The sequence below is a fragment of the Sciurus vulgaris genome (genome assembly GCF_902686455.1).
Source record: "Sciurus vulgaris genome assembly, chromosome: 3".
Taxonomy (NCBI): domain Eukaryota; kingdom Metazoa; phylum Chordata; class Mammalia; order Rodentia; family Sciuridae; genus Sciurus; species Sciurus vulgaris.
Window position 1 is genome coordinate 14577848 of NC_136463.1, and position 16008 is coordinate 14593855.

At 34.1% G+C, this 16008-nt stretch overlaps 1 protein-coding gene across 3 annotated transcripts in view; it reads left to right on the forward strand.

The window, feature by feature from the left end:
- The window catches only part of SMURF2 (SMAD specific E3 ubiquitin protein ligase 2), a 102407-nt gene that overhangs the window by 48597 nt on the left and 37802 nt on the right, over window positions 1–16008 (forward strand). For all 3 annotated transcript variants that reach the window (XM_079131593.1, XM_079131595.1, XM_079131594.1), the window contains exons 3-7: window positions 2280–2388; window positions 7926–8059; window positions 10205–10270; window positions 12185–12269; window positions 14774–14857. In XM_079131593.1, coding sequence (XP_078987719.1) covers window positions 2280–2388; window positions 7926–8059; window positions 10205–10270; window positions 12185–12269; window positions 14774–14857 — 478 coding nt within the window. The remainder of the gene's footprint in view (window positions 1–2279; window positions 2389–7925; window positions 8060–10204; window positions 10271–12184; window positions 12270–14773; window positions 14858–16008) is intronic.

A 16008-nucleotide genomic window follows, 5' to 3' on the forward strand; every position in this document is an offset into this window, starting at 1 on the left:
GTGGAAATAGTTATTTCTCTTAATCCTTAATTCTTTAACTAATTAAGTAACATACAAAGGAAAAGCCACAAAAGTGTTTTTTGTTTGCTTTTGCTTACATAAATGTATACATTTATGTTTACTTAAATAGTAGAATCAAGAGAACAAGTTAGAGTGGATTCTTCCCAGAAAATACTTATTATTTTTGAAGGAAGAGGTAAAAAAAATACTCTTCCATGAAACACTTTTTACAAATGGTTAAGTATTACTGAAGTAATATGAATAGCATTAAACTTTAAAAGTAATTTAATTAAATAGATTTGGTATCCTAACTTGTTTCTTTAAAACTTTCAGTATTAAATTTGGTTTTCCCTTATTATTTATTCAGAGGTGACATCATAGAATCATAGAGTTGGGGAACTAGATAAGCGATTTTTTTTTCTTTTTTGGGGTGCACTGAGTATTGAACCCAGGGGTGTTTAACCACTGAGCCACATCCCCAGCCCTTTTTTATATTTTATTTAGAGACAGGTTCTCGCTGATTTGCTAAGTGCCTCACTAAGTTGCTGAGCCTGGCTTTGAACTCTCCATCCTCCTGCTTCAGCCTCCCAAAAGCTATTGAGATTACAGGTGTGCACCATTGCGCCTGACTTTGGATAAGGGATTTCTCTCTGTCTGTGAATCTTGAAAAATTAGATCTTGACTTAAAAAAATTACTGTGGATCTTGAGATGCAAAATTTTTCCAGTTATGAACACCCACCAACATTTCATTCTAGTGTTTTCAGCCTTTTTCATGAAGCATTCTATCCCTGTATCTAACATCTAAATTATCATTTTTGTCTCTTAAATGCTTTTAGTTCCTTCTCCTGATTTTTTAATTTTTGTTGAAAAGGACCACCTTTTTTATTATTGCTTTGAGCTGAAAAAACTTGTAGTGACATCTTTGACACTAGTTTCTTATTAATAAAGTAGGTCTTTTTTTAACAGTCATTTCTTTTTTTCATGTGACTTCCCTAATTCCTTGCTTCTCATCCAGCTGTAGGATTACATAATAATTTCACAGGAATCTCTGTGCCTGTGATCTCTCCTTTCCCTAGTCTATCCTGAATACCACTAACAGAAAAATAAGACTGTATTTCCAGCCATGCTCAAGAATTTGTAGACTTGCTGATAAGCTGAATCTTTCCAAACCTATATCAGTCTTATTTCTCCAGCAGTATTTACTTTTGTACCTTAGCACAAATATCTTGGTTAGACTCCTCTAAGCCCTTCAAATATTATTACATGCTCCTTGGCATTCTTAATTTACTATTTAAATAATAAATCCCCATTACTCTTTATATACTATTTAAATTTGAACTGTTCTCCTGATTTCCTGAACTCTTATTTGTTGTAATTACTGTTAAACCATGTAGTGAATGGGAGTATAGTGGTTGAGAACAAGAATTTGAGAGCCAGCTTGCATGAACATGGATTTTGTTTGTTTTGTTTTTTGTTTTTTTTTTTTTTTTTTTTTTTTTTTTTTTGGCAGTGCTGGGGATTGAACCCAGACCCTTGCGCTTGTGAGGCGGGCACTCTACCAACTAAGCTATATCCCCAGCCCATGAGCATGGGTTTAAAATCAAAACTTCAGACTCTGATTCTGCCACTTACTACTGTGTGATCTTAGGCTCATTAGTTAATCTCTTTGTGCCTCAGTTTCTTTATCAGTAAAATAGGGATAGTAATAACCTCATAGGGTTATTATTATTATTAATTTTCCCTCCAGGTATGGTTATGTTTTCTCTCTCTTCTATGACAGTAAACTCTATTATGGCAGATTTTACCCTTTTTGTTCTGTCATTGCTCATGGTTAGTTATCCAATAAAATTTATTAGTTAATTTAATTATCTGTAGCCCATGTTCTTGTGTGGAAAATCTATATTTATTATGTTCTTTAAATGAGCTACTAAGGAAGCCATTTGGAAAGAGTGAGCCGTGAATGTTTTAGGTATTCACCTTCCTGAGGTCAAAGGGCTAGTAACAATCCTTAAAAACTTCCACATTACGAGGTAGCCTTATACTTTGGTACTTTAACCGAGAATGTTTTGAGGCAAGAACAAGAAAAAAAATTAGTTTTGGTATTTGATGTGAAAGTGACTTTATATTTGACTTAAAGTAGGCCACTTTCATTTGGAGCTGAATGTTAAACTTTTTAAAAACATTTGTTTTGTAGCAAATAGTAATCTTTATGTAATTAATCTTCTGTCTTACATGGTAAAATATTCTTTATAGCACTAATCTTCCTCTTTCTTCACAGGCCTTCCTGATCCATTTGCTAAAGTGGTGGTTGATGGATCTGGGCAATGCCATTCTACAGATACTGTGAAGAATACACTCGATCCAAAGTGGAATCAGCATTATGACCTGTAGGTTTAAATGATTAATTTGAAATAAAATATAGAATTAATATTACTTTGATATAGTATCTGAAAAGCATAGTAGAAAATGATCCGAGTTAGATGTGGTATAATTTGGTATTCACAGAAAAGGTACAAAACCTAGTGGAAAGGTGGTTTGGCCCATTAACCTGGTTTTGAAAGATGTAGTACCCCTAAAAAGCCTGCAAAGAAAAGTGGCCAGGCATGGTGGCCTATAATACTGGCTACTGGGAATACTGAGGTAGGAGCATTGCAGATTGGTGAGATGTTCAGCAACTTAGTGAGAGCCTGTGTCAAAGTAAAAAAAAATAAAAAGGACTGGGGGTATAGCTCACTGGTAAAGCACCCCTGGGTTTAATCCCTAGTACCAACAAAAAAAGTAAAACTGGCTCATAGTATAGAGCACCCCCTTCCATTTTCAATGAAATAAATGTATTAATTCACTCTAGGCCAAGTTTAAGTATAGAACTAGGAATCAAAATTGCTTCTCTTTAAATTATATTTTAAACATAGTAATATATGTAACTTTTTTTAAAAGGCACATGGTACTATAAGGTTTTTAATGGAAAATGGTATTTATTCCTTGACCCATTCTCATTCCTGATTCTCATTCTCAAGGTAACTGCTTTAATAAATTTGGAAATTTATTCTGATATTTTCTTCTATTTAAAAATATTTTATACATCTCCATTATTTTTTTGTTTCTGGTTTAAGATATTTTAAAATTTCTACCTGAGAAGGTGATTCAGCTTTTAAAACTAATACCCCTCATTTCATCCCCATAATACTTATTTGCCCCTTCCTTTCTCTTAGCCCTGTAATATAGTTATGTGAACCTTTGTAGTTAAATCATTGTTCTGTGATTACATGATTATGATTATGTAAATATTCAGAGCTGGATCACATGGTGTATAAGAATTTTCCTGTCTTGACCACTTTTGTTTCTGAAGTTAATAGTTATCTCTGTCATTTCTCTTGTTTTCTGTCTCATTAATTCCCAAATTCTCCTATGGAACTAAACATTCTTTCCATACATTCAGTCATATCAGACATTCCATTGGCTTTTTCTTCTTGGAGACATCTTTCCAGGACCCTCTGTGCTTTTACTCCAGTCTAGCTTGGTAGTTTTCTAAGAATTGCTATGCAATAGTCCTGGGACTTGTCTTTATCATCATGTCAGGAATTGCCTTTGTTTCTTCTAGCTCCATTGACTTTCTGTTTTGGTGAAGTGTATCATTTTGAGAAAGAGTACAAGATGGAAAAAATTTTTTGGAATCTGATCTAATAATATATTTCACCTTCCGATATAGACTGTGAGGTCAGACATCACTTTTGTTCAAAATTTTGAATATATTGCTCCATTATCTTTGAGGTCTAGATTAGCATCAATAGAAATATGTGAGCCACCAATGGGAGTTCATCTGTAATTTTAAATTTTCTAGTAGCAACACTTAAAAAAAGCAGATGAAATTAAGCATAATATATTTTATTTATTTCAGTGTCTAAAATATTGACATTTTGACATATACTCATTGTAAAATATTGAGCTATTTTATCACATATTGTCTTTGAAATCAGAGGTTTGCACTTAACAACTCACTTGAATTTGGTCTAACCACATTTGAAATATTTAGTAATCCCATGTGGCTGAAACAGTGCAGGTTTTAGATGGTGCAGGTTTATAGTATTTCTAATGGCATCCTAATTTTGGTCTTTCATGATTATTGTTTTTCATATGAAAGATTTCAGGGCATTTTCTCTTTCTCTGTTGCTAATGCTTACTATTTTTCTTAAAAAATTATAGCCACCCTAGTGGGTATAAATTAATACTTCATTGTGGTTTCAGCTAACAATGTTGAGCAACTTTTTTTTCTTTTTTCTTTTTATTTTGGTATTGGAGACTGAATCCAGGGATGCGTTACCACTGAGCTACATCCATACATCACCAGCCCTTTTTACTTTTTATTTTGAGACAGGGTCTTGCAGAGTTGATTAGGGCCTTACTAAGTTGCTGAGGCTAACCTTGAACTTGGGATCCTCTTGCCTCAGCTTCCCCAGTTGCTGGGATTACAGTTGTGTGCCACTGTGTGTGACTGCAGTATTGATCATCTTTTCATGTACTTCTTAGATGCCTTTTTTTTTTTTTTTTTTTTTCCCTCGTGCTGGTGATTGAACCCAAGGCCTCACACATATCAGATAAGCATCTCACCATTGAGCCATATCCCCAGCCCTAGATTTCATTTTATAGTTAATATTTACTGACTATGTAGGGACTTCTCCCTTGCTTTTTTCCAGGATAGATATACATTGGAAGGAAAAAGATCAGGGAAATACATTTTGCAAAATCTTTGCCTTAAATTGGCTAAGTCTACAAAGACTTTAATGTATGTGTCATATTTTGGTCTGTATGATAATGTTATATTTTCATATAGCAGTATCCCTCATGATAGAATATCTTGAGGCTTGTTTATAAATCATATATATTTTGATGAAGTTTTAGTAGAAAATACAGCCCTCTGTTTAACTTTTGGTTATAAAATAATTGACTTCTATGTGTTGTATGTTCTATGAAGTGAAGTTTTCTTAAATTAGGAATACTTTGCTAGGTGTAAAAAAATTTTAATATTTCTGATTAATTTCTGGCTCAGGCTATTTGGACAGAATGTTTGCAATGGATACACTTAAACAGTACAGTACAATTAATAATTTTGAGTAATTCACAGTTTGACTATTTTCCAGAGGTCCATAATTATCAAATGTATGTTACAGCTTAATGTAGAGCTTTCCGACCTTTTCACATCATGGTATATATAAAAAGTATGGTGGTACATGGGCAAAAAAACCCAAAAAGGTATTTTTCAAAAGAAGAAACACAAAAGGCCAGCAAATATGTGAAAAAAGGTTCAGTATCTCTAGCAATCAGGGGAATGCAAATCAAAACATCACAAAGATTTCGTCTTCCTTCAGTCAGACTTCAGTCAGAATGGCGGTTATCAAGGACACATCAAGATCACAAGCTTGCCAGGATGTGGTGAAAAAGATACACTGATACATTGTTGGTGGGACTGCAAATTAGTACAACCACTCTAGAAAACAGTGTGGAGATTCCTCAGAAAAGTAGGAATGGGGGCTGGGGCTGTGGCTCAGAGGCAGATGAGGCACTGGGTTCAATCCTCAGCACCACGTAAAAATAAACAAATAAAATGAAGGCATTCTGTCCATCTGCGACTGCCAAAAAAAAAAAAAAAAAAAAAAAAAAAGAGTTGTAAGTTTAAAAACAAAAAAACCTAGAAATGGAACCACCATATGACCCAGCTATCCTCCTCCTTTGTATTTATCCAAAAGAACTAAAATCAGCATACTTCAGTGATACAGCCACTTCAGTGTTTATAACAACACAGTCCACAATAGTCAAATTATGGAATCAGCCCCAGATGCCTATCAGTGGATGAATGGATCAAGAAAATATGGTGTGTGAGTTTTTATATATATATATATATAAATATATATAAAATATATATTTATATATATAAATATATAATATATAATAAAATATATATAATTTATATATAATATATAAACATATATAAAATATATATATAAAATGTAGTTTTACTCAGCTGTAAAGAAGAATGAATTGATGGCATTTGCTGGTAAATGAATGGAAATGGAGAACATCATACTAAATGAATTAATCCTGAAAATCAGGGGCAGAATGTATTCTCCTATATGTAGATGCTAGAGCAAAATAAGGGAAAGAAGGTGGTGGGCAGGGGGAAGTGGATATCATAAATGTATAGGGAAAGATCAGTGGAGTAGAAGGTAGAGAATGAAGAGGGAGGAAAAGAAAGGGAAGGAAATACAGAATGGGTTTAACATCATGTTACATGCATATATAAAGGTAATAAAGGGCATTTTGCCATTATGCATATTGGGAAAGTACCAATCAAAAATAAATAAGATGCGAAAGGAAGATCAGTAGAGTAGAAGAAGGAGAATGGGGGAGAGAAGGGGAAGAAAAGCCAGGGTGGTGGGAAATAAGGATTGAAATCAAATTCCTTGCATGTATGATTTTTCTCAAAATGAACCCAACTACTGTGTATAATGCTCTAATAAAAAAAAACTCAAAAACTTTAAAAAAAAATGGCACACTGCACTAAAAACAGATGGAATTTCTGAGACCTTAAGAATCAGTATTTTAGCATATGTACAGTTTAGGCCAGCTAGTTGGGAAACTGATTGAATGTGCTTTTTAAAAAAATGTCTGGTTTGGGCTGGGGATATAGCTCAGTTGGTAGAGTGTTGGCCTCGCAAGCACAAGACCCTGGGTTCAAATCCCCGCACCGCAAAAAAAAAAAAAAGAAAAGAAAAGAAAAGAAAAGGTTTGGTTTGAAGTGATTTATTTGTTTAATGCTTGATCCTGGTTCTGGAATTTTGACATAGCATGCAGTAGATATATACCACGATACATATGATAGGTCACTTGTTGGAAAATTGTTGTGTGCATCTTGATTGATATTTTAGTTCATGTCTTTTCATTTTTAAGCATTGGAGGCCAAATTCAACTTGGCTTCATTTTTTTAAAAAGAAATGTATTGGTTTGCATAATTAGAGCCCTGGGTGAACATTCTTTAGGCATAGCTGGATCCTGGGACTCAAGTATGCTTTCCATGTTTCTTATTTAAAAGTTTTAGCCCTCATTTAAGTGGTTTAGACTTTTTTATATAGTAAGTAAACTTTCTTTTTGTTTTGTTTTACTTAATGATACTTTTAAGATCAAGGTTGCTGGACCAAAAATTTGACATCGTAGAGTCTTGAAATGGAGTTAGGTTCTACTGATATAATTATGTTACATGTTTTTGCATGGGTTGATTCCATGTTAACAATTGGCTGTGGTGGAGCTTTCACATAATTTCAGACATATGCATAGACAAGTACAGTAACGCTTTTCCCTGCTCTGCTTGTCTGCAGGCAGTGAAGTGAAATCTACAAGAGTCCTGCTCGCTCAAGGCCTGCATACAGGGAAGAAGCAGGGGAAAAGCGTTACAAACAGCTTTTGTTCTACAGCATTTAAAAATATAACAGGTAGGTCAGATTTTTGGTCTGTCAGCCTTGACAATGTCCCTTGAAAGTGAACTAAGTCCTCTTTGAGTAGTAGGTCATGTGATTGAAATATATTTTAAGTGTGTCTGACAGAAGTTCTTTTAGGATTTTTGTTCTTAGAAAACAATAGTAATTATAAACTCTTTTATTGTTATTAGACACTAGCTGCTAGAATTTTTTTTTAACTAATAAGCATTGTTGCCTACTGTGAGAGTGGAAGATATGATAAGGATATATTAAAAGTTATTTCTATATATTTAAAGATTTTTAAAAATTTAAATTCAGTCCTGGAGATTGAAATTTTGCATGACCTAGCTATACTTTGAAATATATGTGTAACTTTAGAATATAAAAAGGACAAAATAAAATTTTTATAACACTTGTAACTACCAAGTTACCCATGTAGCCATTTTGTTTTTTAGGTATATTGGAAAGTCTGATTCGGTTACAATCAGTGTATGGAATCACAAGAAGATTCATAAAAAACAAGGTGCTGGATTTCTTGGTTGTGTTCGTCTTCTTTCCAATGCTATCAACCGCCTCAAAGACACTGGTTGTGAGTAGATTCTAGTCCTTTTTGAATTAAAAAAAATATAATGTTATTGTGTTATTTTAATTGTTATAATGATTTTATTATATTTATGTTATTAGGGGTTCAGAAAATTAGCTTCTCTATGGCTGAAACATTGGTGAAAATTCCTGATCTATATTTATTTTGTGGACTTCAGAAGGGTGAAAAGAAAGGTGTTAAAAGTATATATGCCTTTTTAAATTTCTTAGCAACTTTTTCTGTTTTGGTGGATCTGTGAGATGAAAGTGATTTTTTATTTAGGTGATTGGAGTGTAAGGTGGCAGTTAAGGAGAATGATTAGTAGATAAGACATATAAAACTGAACAAAGTTAAAAGTTAAAGATATGACATTATTTTGAGTATATGACAATTGTATTAATTACTTAACTATAGACTAGGCTCAGTTTATCACCCTCCTGGCCTTGAGGAGGTATACCAAGATCAAGATGTTAGAAGTTATTTCTATAACAGATGGACAGATTGACAGTTGACAAAGCATCCTTTTGATATGTCTTTCCATTGGGACATAGATGGAAATATCTTTTTCAACAAATTTTTTTTTTTGTTATTTCTACATTTTTTATACAATATACAAAAAATATTGTTAGCTGTTATCATGGGATTTTAGCTCAGATGCCTATGCTAATAAACTCATAAAATTTAGCTTAGGAACTTAAATAAAAAACAGAGTAAATTTAACATTGAATGCTACATATATTACGAGATGATCCCTTTTAGTGGAGTGTAATACCACAGCCCAGATACTCAAATATTCACCTGTTAAGACAAAGGGAGAAAATTGAGCTAGAAATTGAGTCAGAGGAATTTAAAGGAATCTGAGAAATTCTTATATTTCTGGGTTCACAGGTGATGACCAACAGGAGAGAGAGGTTGGGGTTGGAAGAGATCTACATGTAAAAATAAACTTTTATTTCCCAATCCAGCAGCAAACTTAAAACTTATAGATCAAATGTCTGACATTATCCCTAGTTCACATTACACAATGTTCATTGAACCTTGGTGATACAAAGATGAAAAAGACATGGATGCTGTTGTCTGAGAAGTAAGGATAAAAGCTGCTGACAAAGGGAGTTTGCCACATTGGAAGAAGTGAATAGGAGAAGAGGAAAATGCCCTGCAGGCATCCACTATATAGCCAACCCAGTAGCATGCATTTATGTTGCAGAGAAAAAACATCTTTTATGTTTTTGTCTGGATAGCCAGGGGCTGTAGTCTGGGGGCATAGAATTTTCTTTCTGCTGCTTGTAAATGTTTAATGGCATTAATTTATTTGAGCTTTTTGATGTGTGATAATATTATCAACCATTATTGAGCACCTGATGTAGTGTTCTACCAGATTGAATTTAAGAACACAAAGACTAAGATTTGATTTCCTCCTTTTACCAATTCATGATTATTTAAGAAGCAAGTTTCAGAGTAATTCAGCTATATGTGCTATAATCAAAGTAAAACCAACACGCTGTGGGTGACATTGTTCTTATGGTAACTTAGAGGGCTAGGTCAATGTTATATTTATTTTACAAATGAGGTATCTGAGAGAATAAATGAGTTGCTCCTAAATGATTAGTGGCAAAATTAAATCAAACCCAGATCTTAGTTTTTCCCTTGGCTTCTTATTAATATTTATTGTGTGTATATGTCATTTGGAATGGTTGCATAAAAAATAATGATAATGGCAACTAACATTTATTGAACACATAAGTGTCAGATACTGTGCTGAGATTTGTAATTATCTTATTTAGTCCTTAAAAAAAAAATCTAAGGTAAATTTTATGATATGAGAGAAAACCAAGGCTTAGGTTGTTTAAGACCAGCAGCTGTTAAGATGTAAGCCATGACTAAGACTGAAGTGGTCTGAAAGCTTTGGAAAGAAAATAACTGCCTGTTATTGTAATACACCAGGGTTGCATGATTTTTGAAGTCTGTTGAGATATTTATATTAATTTTATATACAGTTAAGAGAATTTTAAACATTTGTTTTATAATTAAAATGATTAATTATCTAAATGATCCGATTTCCAGTGGATTATGTAAATATACTGTCACTTAATAGAAGTTAGAATTTCTGATACCAGCTAAGTAAAATTTTTTCTTATTGATTCGGAGTAGATCAGAGATTGGATCTATGCAAACTTGGGCCAAATGACAATGATACAGTTAGAGGACAGATAGTAGGTAAGTGTGAAATTTAAATTGATGTGAATTTTGACCTCATTCAAACTGACATAAAGATTAAAGCCTTCTAATTCAAAATATAATAAATATAGTTTGACTGTATTGGCATTAACTAAAGATGAGTTATGTAAAATGCTACAGACAGTGTATCTAGGATCCAGATTAACTTAATTTAAAAAATTTTTAATATAAGAAAAAATTTTCAGTTTTTAGTGTTGTATAGAACTATTGATCCTTTAGGCAGGGATTCTTTCAAAGTACTCAAATAAGGTAAAGCACTGAGGTAAACTTTGTAGACGGTTATTAAAATTTTCTGAAAATTCTTGAACTAGTTTTTGAGTAAGAAAAAAATATTGAACTTTAAAATTTACTGCTTTGTTTAATGTTGAATGCTTTACAGTTTTGAAAATTGTGCTAATTGAGAAAAAAATACAATGAGCAATAGTGGTGTCACACTAACTGGAAATAAGGGTGAAATCGTTACCTCACTCATAAGGCACTCAATTAGACATGGGCTAATAGGCTATCTTGAATTGACCTAGAGGAAAAGTCTTCATATAAAATTTCCTGAGACTTTTCTTAAGAATTGGTATACTGAGATTTGATGAAGATGCATAGTGTACTAGGACACTCAGGAAGGCACTTTTGAAACTCTTTAATTAAAACAAGATAAATGCAGTTGGAATCTTACACTTCTTGATAGAGCAGAATATAGAATAAACAGATTTTATTATGAGTCTATCAGAGAGATTTTAGTTCCTGAAAGTATTTGGAAGACTTCATTTTACAAGACAATGAATTAAGTTTCATAGTTGGGGAAATGCCAGAGTGGCCACATAACAGAACTCTTTGGGGTTTATCCCAGGGAGGTATTTGCATTACAGAATTATTGACAATTCCTGTCATTCTTTGATTGAAAAGAGATCAAAAAAAATGTCAAAAATAAATACCAGCATACAAGTCTTTTACATGTAATTGCTTTTACTGTATTTGATTTGATGTTAGGTAATGCTTGCCAACTAATATCTAGGAGTAACAAAATAGTTTTACTAGGTGAAAATTCACATATACAAATAGGATATTTTGTTTTACATTAGAAATACTGGAGTATACTACATAAAAAACAAATGTCTTACTTTTTTCCCCCCAGTACTGGAGATCAAACCCAGGAGTGCTATACTATTTGGCTATATCCCCAGACTTTTTTATTTTGAGACTGGGTCTCATTAAGTTACCCCAGTAGATCTTGAACTTGGAATCTTCCTGCCTCAGCCTTCCCAGTAGCTGGGTTTATATGCAGGCATCAAATATTTTACTGTGTGTGGGTGTTGTATGCATTTTATTAAAAGGTTTTATGTGAATCAATGAGAGGCAGGCTGGACTCATCCATGATCTTTTAGTTTATATTGTTAAAGCTCATGGAGTCTAAGGATTGCCATATTGCCAAATTTAGTGTATTTTTAAAAGATGATCAGATTATCAAGAATTTAAACCCAAGTTAATGTGAACTTTTCTAACTAATTTATACATGAATATACCATTAATGTGTTAAGTCTCTTAAGTACAGCAGTGACCTTGGATTGCCCTGTTACAATAAATTAGACTGTAGCCAGGAACATGAAAAAGTAGAAAACATTTTTTACGTGGTGCTGGGGATCGAACCCAGGGCCTCATGCATGCTAGGTGAGTGCTCTACCACTGAGCCACAACCCCAGCCCTAAAACCTTAATATTTTAACATCACTTCTAAAGAGAAAAATTCTGGGAAAATAAGCTACAGATTTTAATAGAAACCAAAGAGTTTATTCTGAGGTATTAAAAAAAGCTAAGCCAGATGCCTTCTAAAGATAGATATTTTAGATTGTAATAGTTCTTTCTGTCTGTGAATTTTAGTAATGTTTCTGTTATTTAATAGTAAGTCTTCAGTCCAGAGACCGAATAGGCACAGGAGGACAAGTCGTGGACTGCAGTCGTTTGTTTGATAATGATTTACCAGACGGGTAAGCTAATATCGCTAAAATCATTAGAGCAGTATATAGAGAATATCCTTAAAATAATTTTAAAAAAAGTTGATATTTACTACATGCTTTAGAAATTTGCTTGATCAATTCCATAATAAAGAAATTTCCTTCTACTTGGAAAATTAGAAGGATCTTGTCATAATAAATTTATAAAATAAGCCACAAGTTAGGTCTGTTAAATTTGATTTTTTCTAAAAAAGAGTTTTGACAAGGATGCAGGTGAAAATTTGCTAAATATAATTCTTCTATACATACATCAATTTAAAAGAAAAATTTTTTTGCTTGATTAAATTCCAAAGAGGCCTTATAGATACTGAATTTGAAACATTGTTCTATTTAGAGGGTTGGGAAAGAGAATTTGGGTAATAGAAATTTTGACAAAGTAGCATTTATTGAACATGTATGGGTCAAATACTATTATAAGTGTCACTGGCTCTTTGTGGTACCAAATCCACGGGTATTTGTCACCGCCTGCAGCAACATTTTGCGCAGGTCTTATGGGTGGTGGACTGGAAACTGAGCTACTTCTATCTCTGGGCTGCTTCCTTGCTTGCTTGCTTGTTTATAGAGGATAGAGGAAATGAAGCTTACTTGCTTTGAGAGGAGAAAGAGAAAGAGGCTTTGCTTATCGGAGAGAAAGAGAGACTTTGCTTAAGAGAGAGAGACTACACTTTCAGAGATGCATCCTGCATCCTGTGAACTAAGGGTGCGTCTACCTAAGGTGCTTTAGTGGTGCGTCCCGCTTACTGCGATCTGTGATCTGCAACCTAAAGATGTGTTCTCAGTTCTCCACTCTACGATCTGCCTTCCGCCGCTGCCCCTACTCGCTGCTTCTATCTGCTTGCTGCCTTTTCTTCTTCCTTTCTGCTAATGGCTTCTCTCCACCTCTTGCTGCTAGCTGCTGCTTTCGCTGTCGCGCTCTTTCTGCTTGCAGCTTCTTTCTGCTAGCTGCTGCTGCTTTTCTGTCACCCTCTCCTACAGCCCGCTTATATCACCTCCAGGAGGCAGAGAGCAGGGCCACACCTCTTATGCAAAGATTAAGCAAGATGCTAGAACACATGCGCATGCATTGTGTGCGTGGACGATAAATCACCTGAGTGTGCTTATGTCAATTAACCTCCTTGCTGCTGATGCCGTTCTGGCGCCGTCTGCATGGCACAGCCCCCAACATATAAGCACTTTATAGACATATCATTTAACTCTCAAAACCTCTTGGAAGGTAGTGTAGAACATACGATTCTGGCCATTTGATCACTTGGGTTCCAGTCCTTACTTTTCTGCTTACTGGCTTTATGACCGTAACTGATTTATTTAACTTCTGTAAGCTTCAGTTTATATTTATTTATTAAGAAGGATGATTGATAATAGACCATACCCTATAAATTGTTGAGAAAATTAAGTGAAATCATTTACTTAAGGCACTTAGTATCTTACATACAGTGTTTAATTTTAGCTACTATCATTTCTGTTACTACTATTATTGTCACTCTTTGATTTTACACATAAAAAAACTGAGGCCCACAGAAGTAAAGTAACTTGTCTAACTAAGGCCACATAGTAAGTGGCAGAGCTGGAGCACAAACCCAGGTCTTGATTCTCAAGCTCTTGATCTTTATCACTACTCTCTTTTATACTGATTTTGTCTTTAAATTTTTTTAACTTTCAAAGTTTTTTAGTTAACTTTAAAGAGATATAATTTATATACAATAAATTGGATCCATTTGAAGTATATAATTGATTTTGCTTCAACTCAAATTATTTCTGACGGAATTTTTTTTTTTTTTTTGATTAAACCCAGGGACACTCAACCACTGAGCCACATCCCCAGCCCTTTGTTGTATTTTATTTAGAGACAGGGTCTTGCTGAGTTGCTTGGTGCCTTGCTGAGTTGCTGAGGTTGGCTTTGAACTCTCAGTCTTCCTGCCTCAGCCTCCCAGCCAATAGGATCACAGGTGTGTGCCACTGCATCCGACTTTTGACGTACATTTTTACATCCAAGCTATGGCATTTGCTTATTTTATTTAAACTATTAAAAATTGTGCTGGGCACACAATTGACTTTAAAAAATTGAGAGTGATTTTTATTTTTAGACCACCTGGATTCCATTGTTTAGTTTTGTGCTTACTAGCTATGAGACCTTGATTAATTTATGGTTAAATATATTTTTGGTGGTGTCATTTTTCACACAGTTATGGAGAAATTAGCATAATTTGAGCATTATGTAATTGAAAAATTCTCAGTTTAGCTGATGGAAAAATATTTGTCACATCTCAGTGTAAATATTTTAGAAGCTCAGAATTTCACAAAAATGTATCGTGTAGTTCTAAAATAAATTGAAAAAACCCTTTATTCTGTGACTTGATCTTTCTGTTTGGCCTGATTTGGGATAGTAGATAACCTTTGTGATTGTAGTGAAAATGTTCTGTGTCCTAATTTCCTATTAATTCCTATTAATGCCTTATCTTTCAATATTTTTATTTAAGCTGGGAAGAAAGGCGAACTGCTTCTGGAAGAATCCAATATCTAAACCACATAACAAGAACAACACAGTGGGAACGCCCAACTCGGTAAGATCATACAGATATTTCCAATGGTTTTTGCTAGTCACTTTCTTTTTTATCTCTTATCTTTTCTAGATTGTTTTCCCTTGGTTTTATACTGCCATGGATCAGTAGATCTTAGAGCAGGTGCTTTTATTTTTAAAAAGTAATCATCAATAACTGGGTGCATGGCACATACCTGTGATCCCAGCAGCTCGGGAGACTGAGGCAGGAGCATCATGAGTTCAAAGCCAGCCTCAGCAGTGAGGCCCTAAGCAACTCATGGAGACACTGTTTCTAAATAAAATATTTTAAAAAGGGCTGGGTTGTGGCTCTGTGGGTAAGCACCTCTGGGTTCAATCCCCAGTACCAAAAAAAAAAGTAATCATCAACAAAAATTATATTAGAGCTCCAGGTCCTATAGTATTACTTAATAAACATTAATTGATCTGGACTTGGTGGTGCACGCCTGTAATCCCATTGACTCTGGAGGCTGAGGCAGGAGGAGCACACAGGTTCGAGGCCAGCTGCAGCAAATAAACAAGACTCTAAACAACTTAGTGAGACCCTGACTCAAAATAAAAAATAAAAAGGGCTGGGATGTGGCTCCGTGGAAAAGTGACTCTGGGTTCAGTATCTGGGGTTTTTTTTTTTTGTTTTTGTTTTTTTTGAGCTTGTGTTTGTATCTGTTATTGAATGGTTATTATAAAATATGCATACAGGGTTTCCATTCTTTTAGTCACATAAGGAGATGATCATATTATATCATGTCCAAGTAAGGTCTGTGGTCAAGATAAGAACACCTACCTTAGAGTGGGCAGTAAGGAACTTGTCAAAGTTGCAAAGGAAAACTCTGAAAGAGGTGACTCTGAATTAAACCTTGAAGAGCGGTAGACATGTAGTCCCTTTTTTATGGAGCTCAGTGTATAAAGACATCAGGATGCAAGGTCATTTTTTAAAACTGTGAAGACATGCTTTTAAAGTAACTGAAAATGAATAGGTAAGAGATTTAATTCCCCTTCTCCTCTTTTTAAAAGTAAAAGCAAAGTTTATTTGTCATCTCTGCTCAATGTTTTGTTTGCCTTTTTTTCCCTACTGGGCAGAACTAGCACCAGGAATAGATTATCAAATGCTTCTTGTTAGCTTTACATCTTTTACTTATTGGGAATTAATTGCTT